This window comes from Dendrobates tinctorius, unplaced genomic scaffold (assembly GCF_039654945.1).
Source record: "Dendrobates tinctorius isolate UK_male_01 unplaced genomic scaffold, ASM3965494v1 ptg000075l, whole genome shotgun sequence".
Lineage (NCBI taxonomy): Eukaryota > Metazoa > Chordata > Amphibia > Anura > Dendrobatidae > Dendrobates > Dendrobates tinctorius.
In genome coordinates this window covers 55,704,989-55,715,109 of record NW_027361743.1, presented here as the reverse complement: position 1 = coordinate 55,715,109, position 10,121 = coordinate 55,704,989, and the positions used below count along the sequence as shown (strand labels likewise).

Below are 10,121 nucleotides of genomic sequence, written 5' to 3'. Positions count from 1 at the left end.
CACCAGGCGTCTCATTAAAATGAGGATATGCCTGGTGCTGGAACTTTTTTTTCCTTTTGCTAGAGTGGTATCCAGTCACTTGTTCCTGGCACCAGTGTTCATTTGGATTCCGGTGAGGCACCACTAGTCCCTTTCCCTGTTCCCAGTATGATGTCTTTTTTGCTGCTGCATTACACTGTTGACTCATGGGCAGTATGTGATCTATTAGTATACCATCATTTAAGTGCACCTTCCCATCTGCTTTTCATCTCTCTTCACCCTTCTCTGCCTCTATGAAGCCAGAGCTGTCAATCAAAGAAGAGAGGGATGGATATAAAAGAAAAACAAGTGGGAAGGTGCACTTATTTGTTTGGCTATACAGCAGAGCATCGAGTGCCTGTATTTTGTCGGGACAGAATGACTTCAAAGCAAGTCCCTTTTTAAATATGAATACAATGCTAAATAAGGCCGATGGTGGTCCCAGAGGTGACCCCACGTCCTCCCGCCATTCAAAATGTGATAGCATATACATGAAACATTGGATAGAATTCCATTTTATTTGCCCTCAGATGCATGAAAATGTAGTTGCAGAAATTCCTGCAACAAATTTACTACATATAAATCTACAGTTCGTCTGCTTGTAATTTAGGAATAAGTATTGCAAGTAGGGACTGACAAGTTACTGTACCAATAAGCAGTCCAGTTTAGTCTGTTCCCCGTACTGCCTAACAGCTGAGTTCTATTTCCACACACTTCTACTTCATGGTTACAACACTTGCAATCTGGCCACTTTTGGTCTGACTCAGAATCTTATGAAGGTGCCATGTTGAAAAGCTGTAAATGACGAAGCATGGCTGTGTATTCATTTTTTTTCACTCTTCCAGTGTTGACTGTAAAGATTGTAGGGCTATCTACAGAAGACTGCAGGTCCTGGACATAGGGACAGCCAGATCACCACTCTTCTCTTCTTTTTCCTCTTTCTCTTCAGGTCCCTTTTCAGCACTAACCTTTGAAGTGTCTAAATCAGTTGAGTCTAGAATAAAGTAACATTATTATATGGCATTTGTGTATTCTGCTCAAACACAATTATAGGAAAATAATTGTAATCGGCAACCTGTGGTTATATATTCCCTCCTGACCACTATTCTATCTGGACACATTCCTGACATTTTAAAGGGAATCTGCTAGTAGGATTTCACCCCACTTCTATTTATATGCACATGTCGCTCTTTCAAAGACTAGTCCAGCAATATCTGTACTTGAACAGTCCGTTCCTCCACTACTGAGAAATCACGATTTTAATTGATATCCAAAGGATACTGAAGAGCTATTTGTAGATCTGAAGCCTGTGTTACTCCAGCTCTATTTCTTTTTAAATGGTGCCTCGCCTCCTGCTTGACTGACGGACTCTATGCTGTGTGACTTCGGGCAAAGGAGCAATCAGTCAAGCAGAAGGAAGTGACATTGGACAGGAAATAGAGCTGGCGTGACAGAGGTTTCAGATCTACAAATAACTCATTAGTCTAATTTGCATATCAACTCAAACACTGATTTCTCAGTAATGGAGGAACAGACTGACCATATAAAGGTACTGCTGGACTTGTCTTTGAAAGTGCTATAGGCACATATAAATAGCATGGGGACGATATCGTGCTGACAGAGCAATTCTATGATTAAAGAAAATCTATGTATACAGTTTGTATGTTACTCATCCGGTTATTTATGCTACTACTGAGTTTTCATGAAACACAGAGAAACACAGTGTAACAAACGTATAAAAATACTCCGTTGTAAAAAAATATAACAATAAACAGCAAGTGCTAGTAAAAAGATAACAAAACAGGGCATTTAGTTGATACAGTTTTTGCAAAAAAAGTGTACTAAGCCGATCTACCAAACATCAAGGTATAGCCATCAGAGCTCTTGCAAGTTTTGTGAGGTCTCCACCCCTCCCTTGTGGGACATGCACATATAAAGCCGTCTTAGGCTTTGTGCCCACGTTGCGTTTTTTTAAGCGTTTCCGCAGTGTTTGTGCTGGCTCAGACTCTGCATTAACGCTTAAAAGAAGCTTCACATTAATTTGCATGCGTTTTTGGCTTTTTGTGCCAATGCATGCGTTTGTAAACGCTCAGGAATCGCTTAGGCCGGTTTCACACTAGCGCATTTTCAGCGCGCGCACGGCCGGGGGTAGCTCCGCCCCCGATCCGGCTCTCTGCCCGGCGTGCCCGCCCCTTCCTTGTAGCGCCGCCTCCTAGCGGACAGCGGCGCCTGCGATCGGCGCACCCTATCTTTAGCATAGGGTGCGCCGATCGTGCGCAGGCCGTGCGCTAGTTGCGCTTTGACCTGCGCTGCGCACTTTTGACGGTGCGCCGTGCGCGCCAAAATCAAACTTTTCGGATTTTGGCGCGCACGGCGCACCGTCATAAGTGCGCAGCGCAGGTCAAAGCGCAACTAGCGCACGACCTGCGCACGATCGGCGCACCCTATGCTAAAGATAGGGTGCGCCGATCGCAGGCGCCGCTGTCCGCTAGGAGGCGGCGCTACAGGCAAGGGGCGGGCACGCCGGGCAGAGAGCCGGCTCGGGGGCGGAGCTACCCCCGGCCGTGCGCGCGCATAAAATGCGCTAATGTGAAACCGGCCTCAGCGGCTAAAAACGCAGCATGCTCATTAATTTCCGCATTGCTGTGCGTTTTTAGCCTTTTCCAATGTTCCCACAAAACGTGCGGAAAAAAAGTGTCAAAAATGCGCGTCTTTTGTGCAAAAAACGCACGGAAATAAAACGCGCGTTTTCTGGGAAGGGGATCAGTTTCCTGAGCGTTTAAAAACGCTAATGTGGGCACATAGCCTTACACAGCGTGTCCACATCGGACATTACCTTTCTGAATCCTGCTCATATAGAAAGGTTAGGGACTGCTCTGATGGGTTTACCTTGACGGTTGGTAGAATGGCTCAGTATACATTTTTTTAGGCCACAATTAAGCTATTGGGGTACTGTTGTAGTAGAAACTCTACTTTCATGTTTCAGGCTCCTCAACAAAAACCATTGTTACATTCACACATGGCAGATTTGTTGCAAGGGTCCCAGAAACAACCTTGTACAGATCAATGGTAAGGATATTCAGAAGTTTGGCAACAAATCTGCTGCATGTGAATTCATCCCAACGGCTGCTGCCAAAATGCATTTAGCTGCTACTTGACAAAGTTTGTTGACCAAATAACCACATACCTTTTGTAAAGTTAGGATTTTGCTCTGATTGTTGGTGATATTGTCTTCCCATAATTTCCTCTTCTGATAAATGTAAATTCTTTAACAAGAAATATGTCCTCATTTTACCTTTGCCTTTTACTTCAATAACTCCTCTTTCCACTATTTCAAAGTCCTGAAGTTTCAGGGCACTGCGAAAGTATGAACTCGTGTCAATATCAAGAACCGTGCAAATCAGATTCATGTGTCAAAATCATCTACAATCAGAACAAAGCAACTCTCCAAAACGTGGAACTTATTCAAGACATTCTCCAGTCCTGATGTCACAGGTTTACAGTGACAGAGAGGAGCCACAGGACTGCATCATCTGATTTCGCCTACTCCTGCACTGAATAGAAGCACTTCACTTTCTTAGTAAACGGTGTAAATTTCTTTGGGCAGTGCAGGAGTTAATTGGCCTTGTTGAGAGCTCCTGGAGTTAAGGCTCTCAGCTGTACACTGTTAGCCACTCCCATCCCCTATATAATCTGGGTCCTGACTAACACACATCATCAGAAATAGCTTTACGCTGCATGGCTAGAAGGATAGGTGTTGGTGGTTATTGGAGTAGTCGATTGGTGGATTTATCTGTGACTGTTGCTTGGTTTTGTGAGTGTGATTATTCCCTTTCTTTTCCTACTTTGGTTTAACCCAATCCTCCACTCCCCGGTGCACACATCTGTTATATGTGTGAGTAAATTTGTATGTTTGGTATTTTCTGTAACTCCTGTTCATATTACCTTGTTAGTCTGGTTGTTGTATTACAGTACACTACTACTCTCCTCTTCCCTGGTTGGGGGATAGGTACAGACTGAGGGTGGATTCAGAAGTTAAGGCAAGGTATGTGTCCCCGGCAACTCCACCTTCAGAAGTAACCCAGGGAACAGGGCGAGCTAGGGAGTCCCTAGCGTTAGGGACAGGAAAGGAGCCCCTGGTCCCGGGACACGCAGGGCATGGTATACCAGTCTCTATTATGGATTTTTTCACTCACTGACGCCTTAGTTTCATATTATTTGCTATTATTTCTTTATATTACTTTCATCTTTGTATTGTGAGACAGTGAGTGTCTTTGTGTACATTAGAGTCTCGTACCCACACGGGAACGTCTATAAATCTATGCGCTTGCACTTTAATTAATCTGCTGCTATGCTCTACTCTTCCTATCCACTAAAATAGAAGTGGACTCGGTGTGTTACTCCTGTGGTATCACCTATCTAACGTCTCTAATTTGACTATTACTACATTTTTTTGTTGTTGTGTTTCATATATCTTTGAATAAATGATATAATTTTACTTTGGAACTTTTTCTACTCTTTTTCTTTCTGTGTGTTTATGTACTATGGGAGTGTCCCAAGCTACTATAGCCCCCCTCACCACTTGGTATATGGTTTAATGGACTAAGAATATGGTATCTGTTATGAAGATTTTGTTTATACAATTCTCAACTTGGCACATTTCTTTTAATAAAGTCGCAGAAAGTGTGAGCTATTGGGCAATCTGTAATAGGTGAACCCCTCAGGCAGCAGGGTCCAGGATCATCATCTTTGCCATGGTTTATCTCCATCAATAACTATATGCCTGACCCTCAGGCAGGAGATAAGCCACTGCCAGAAATGTCCTCTTGCTAAACATGAATGCTCACTCGGCTGAGCATTTCTGAAAACAGACCTAAGCCAAAATCTACACAACCTGTGTCAATAGAGCGTATCTGATGGTTTTCATATTGAATGGGACTGAGCAGCCTCCAATGTATGAAAATACCTGTAGGCTGCAGAACAAAAACAATTGCTATATATATTTTTTTTTTTACAAAACCTACTTGCAAAAATTATTGTTAACCAAAGTTACACAAATTTTTCAGGCACAGGAGATAAATGTTGCCACTAAAGGCCAACGTTAACTTATTATCATACAACCATCAACCATTAATTGTCCTCGCTGTTTCATCCAGGAAACTAATTACTGGCCAACAACAATTTGTTGAAAATTGAATCCACCGTGTTGAATTATTAGGCTGAAAATCTGAAATTTATGGTAAAGTGGCAGATATTTAGGAATAGTTATTCTTCATTGCCTAACCACTTTCTTATTCTTACTTGAAACTTGTTGGACTCAGGTGAATTTTATCCGGTACCCCATGACTTTCCATCCTAGAAGCTGTGTTCACAGTGTCTCCAAACAAGCAGTATCTTGGCATCTTATCTCCTACAACTCCAGCTAACACAGGTCCGGTGTGAATTCCAACTCTGATCTAAATTAATAAGTATTTGTTATATTACAAGTATGGAAATGGGAATAATGCATATGAAAAATTGAAGGTACTGGGTCATGATATGTCTTTTGTTTACCTGAATAGGGTCTCCAGATATGGGGTTAATAACCTCTTTTGCTGCCAATCTCATGCCCAAAGCAAAATTTGCAACTCTTTGCACATGGGTTTCCACAGCAACAGGTACTCCTCCAACCACCATGTATGCATCGCCAATAGTCTCAACCTAGGTGACAGATATATGATAAACGTGTGTATATTATACAAACATTATATTAACGTAATATTATACAAACACACTACTCACAAAATGTCACTGGTGGGAACACCCCCCCCCTTCCAAAATGTCAATGTCTCAGTAACTAGTCATGTGGCCTTGAGCATCAATTACAGTTTGACAAAGACATTTCATGCTGTTCACAAGTGGAGTTATTGTCTGCTGAGGCATGACAACCCACTATTCTTGAAGGGCGTCATTGAGGTTCTGGGGTACAGAGTTACAAACCTCTACAAGGCGATTCAGCTGATCTCATAGGTTTTCTATGGGATTCAGGTCTGGAGAAAGTACAGGCCACTCCATTTGAGGTACCCCAATTTCCACCAGCCATTCCCTAATGATGCGACCTTGCTGACCTGGAGTATTGTCGCTCATAAAGATGAGATTAGGCCTGAGTTGTTCATGCAGAGGCACAATGACTGGATTAATAATGTTATTCAAGTAGTATTGGCTTGTCACTGTACCTTTCACAAAGGGTAGGGCAGTTCTGTATTGACTAGACAACCTGCCCACACTCTAACACCACCAAAGGCTCATCTGGTGACAACAGTGGCTGATACATAGCTCTCTCCTTAACATCTCCAGGAATGTTGGCGGCCATCATTTTTGCTCAGTGTCAATCGAATTTCATCAGTGAACAGCACTGAGGTCCCTCGTCCAGAGTAGATGCTCCCCAGCCTGGTGGTGTGGTCAGGTACCTTGGAGGTCATCCAGCATGCAGACGACACGATGTAAATGGTTTCAAATGGTCTGACGTGACACTTGGGTGCCTCTCACCTCCCTTAAATGTGCCTGCAATTGGGTGGCATTCATCACCTGGTTATGAGGGCATTGTTCACAATGAAGAGGTCATCAGTATGCAGGCTTGGACTGGTCCACAGGAGAATCCTCTGGTGGGGCCCCTGTGCAAGAGTGGGCCACCACCCTTTTGTATGAGTAATATTTGGCAAAATATACTTGAATAGCTATGTACAGACAAAGGCAGCATCTTATTCATTTATCAATCTACCCAGTTCATTGTTAGATACGCTTGTGAATGAGGATAATGTCACATTTGCATGTAGTTGAAATGCGGGACCCTAGAGTTGGTTACTGGAGGGCCCTTGTTTGACACTGTCAGTGTGGGATGTTGCCAGAGGACGTCCACTTCTCTGCCTTTCTATTACTCTTCCAGTCTCTCTGTTACACCCTGCTGATGACTCTGTGACCCTCTAAGCTCAGTGGCCTCTTCCGTCTGAGAAAATCCTGCTTGAAGCCTCATAATGGCGAGTTACTGTTCATCAATTGTTAGGTGTCATATTGGTCTCATGATGTCAAAATGTGAACAGTCTGCTGTGGAAGACTGTTTAATACCAATTCTAAATGAATCCCGAAATTTATTGGCCAATTCATAGATCAAACACCTGTTGTGAATGTTGTCATTTACCTCCTTGTTAGAGAACAGCAAGTTGTGCAAAAAGTACTGAAACATTGAACAGTTGGACGTGTGCATTTCAAACTGTTTGATTCGAGTAACGAGCACCCGAGCAATTTACTATTCACTAATTCCTAAATTTTTGTGAGTAGTGTATATATCCAAAATATACACAGTCATGGCCGAAAGTGTTGGCACCCTTGATATTTTTTCCAGAAAATGAAGTATTTCTCCCAGAAAAGTATTTCAGTTACACATGTTTTGTTACACACATGTTTATTTCCTTTCTGTTTTATTGAAACAAGACAACAAAAGGTAAATTGGACATAATTTAGCACAAAACCCCCAAAATGAGTTGGACAAATAAACTTGTATATAGCAAAATATGTATATTTGCAATAATTTTCTGGGAGATGACCTTCACTTGATACACTGCTGATTTTGCAAGTTTTCCCACCTACAAAGAATGGCGAGATCTGTAATTTTTATCGTAGGTACACTTCAACTGTGAAAGACAGCATCTAAAAATATAAAACAAAAATATCACATTGTATGATTTTTACATAATTTGCATTTTATTGCTTGAAAAAAGTATTTTATACAATAAAATTTCCATTTTTGCGTTTATTTTTTGCTCCCCTTCTTCCCAGAGCCGTAACTTTTTTTATTTTTTCGTCAACATGGCCATGTGAGGGCTTGTTTTTTGCGGGACGAGTTGTACTTTTGAGCAACACCATTGGTTTTATCATATAGTGTACTGGAAAACAGGAAAAAAAAGTGCGGGGAAATAGCAAAGAAAGTGCAATTTTACAATTGTTTTTTTTACCATGTTCACTAAATGCTAAAACTGACCTAGCAATATGATTCTCCTTGTCATTACAAGCTTGCATATACCAAACATGTACAAGTTCTTTTTTATTTAAATGGTGAAAAAAAATCCAAAATTAAAAAAATAAAAAGTGCCATTTTCCAAGACCCATAGTGTTTCCATTTTTCGGATTCTGGGTGGGGACTTATTTTTTGTGTGCTGAGATGATGTTTTACATACGATGTTGTGATCATCTGTTACTGCATTTTATTGCAATGTTGCTGCAACACAAAACAATTAATTCTGGAGTCAGCCCTGCTATATGTAGCAGAATTGATCATCTGCTAAGAATGCTGGCCATGGGGCGGTGCTCAGCAGATCAGCAATGACAACCACAGGGGTCTTCTGCAGACCCCAGGTTGTCATGCAACTCCATCGACGCCCTGCGATTATGTGATGGGCATGCCAAATGGTGGGATTAGTGATGCGCATCCATCGCTGCCATTTTAAATGCAGCTGTTGGAGATTGATAGCGATGTTAACAGTGATGGATGGATTGGAATTCCACCCGTGACTGTTAGGAGCACTTGACAGCATTATATAAATAATATGCCGTGAAGGGATTAATATTTGGTACAGAAACCTTGATTTGCAATTACAGAGATCAGTCGTTTCCTGTACTTTTTGACCAAGTTTGCACACAGCGCAGCTGGGATTTTGGCTGACTCCTCCATACAGATCTTCTCCAGATCATTCAGGTTTCAGGGCAGTCGCTGGGCAACATTGAGTTTCAGCTCCTCTAAAGATGTTCTATTCAGCTCTGGTCTGGAGACTGGCTAGACCACTCCAGGACCTTGAAATGCTACATAAAGAGCCACTCCTTAGTTGCCCTGGATGTTTGTTTTGGGTCATTGTCATGCTGGAAGACAAAGACACAACCTATCTTCAATACTCTTACTGAGGGACGGAGGTTGTTGGCCAAAATATTGCCATGCATGACCCCAATCATCCTCCCTTCAATACATACTGTGCCCTTTGCAGAAAAGCACCCTCAAGGTATGATGTTTCCCCCACCATGTTTCACAGTTGGGACGGTGTTCTTGGGGTTGCACTCATCCTTCTTCCTCCAAACATGGCATGTGGAGTTGATACCGAAAACTTCTATTTTGGTCTCAGCTGACCACATGTCTTTCTCCAATGCCTCCTCTGGATCAACCAGATGGTCATTGGCGACCTTCAAACAGGCATGGACATATGCTGGCATGAGCAGGAAGGCTCTGAGTGCCCTAATGGTAATCTTTGAGACTGTGGTCCCAGCTCTCTTCAGGTCATTGACCAGGTCCTCTTGTGTAGTTCTGGGCTGATTTCTGACCTTTCTCTGAATCATCCTTACCCCATGAGGTGAGATCTTGCATGGAGCCCCAGGCCGAGGAAGATTGACAGACATCTTGAGTTTCTTCCATTTTCTAATAATTGTGCCAACAGTTGTTGCCTTCTTACCAAGCTGCTTGACTATTGTCCTGCAGCCCATCCCAGCTTTGTGCAGATCTACAGTTTTGTCCCTGGTGTCCTTAGACAGCTCTTTGGTCTTGGCCATGGTGGGGAGGTTGGAGTGTGATTGATTGTGTGGACAGGTGTTTTTTATATAGGTAACAAGTTCAAACAGATGCAATTAATACAGGTAATGAATGCAGAGTAGGAGGGTTTCTTAAAGAAAAACTAACAGGTCTGTAACAACCGGAATTCTTGCTGGTTAGTAGGTGATTAAATACTTATTTCATGCAATAAAATGCAGTTTAATTATATAAAAATCATACAATGTAATGTTCTGCTTTATTTTTATTTTAAGATTCTGTCTCTCACAGTGGAAGTGTACCTACGATAAGGCTAAGTGCACACGTACTTATTTGTCCTGCGGATTTTTCCGTGCAGATTTGAAGAAATCCGCAGGTCAAATGACCTGCATTTTTCCTGCGGATTTCTTCCTGTTTTTGTGCGTTTTTTTGCGGTTTTCCACTGCGGTTTTCCCCCTGCGGTTTTGGAGAATGGAGCAGGTGGAAAACCACACAAAAGAAGTGACATGCTGCATTTTTTGTACCGCACAAAAACCGTGCGAAAAAAACGCAGCGT

The 10,121-nt window shown here is 42.3% G+C and overlaps 1 protein-coding gene across 1 annotated transcript in view; it reads right to left on the bottom strand.

The window, feature by feature from the left end:
- Positions 1-545: 545 nt before the first annotated feature.
- LOC141096602 (guanylate cyclase soluble subunit beta-2-like) overlaps positions 546-10,121 on the bottom strand; it is a 91,997-nt gene continuing 82,421 nt past the window's right edge. Inside the window, exons 13-16 of the mRNA XM_073583340.1 lie at positions 5,572-5,718; positions 5,320-5,474; positions 3,206-3,375; positions 546-1,012 (exon numbers count right to left, since the gene is read on the bottom strand). Coding sequence (XP_073439441.1) covers positions 891-1,012; positions 3,206-3,375; positions 5,320-5,474; positions 5,572-5,718 — 594 coding nt within the window. The 3' untranslated portion in view covers positions 546-890. The remainder of the gene's footprint in view (positions 1,013-3,205; positions 3,376-5,319; positions 5,475-5,571; positions 5,719-10,121) is intronic.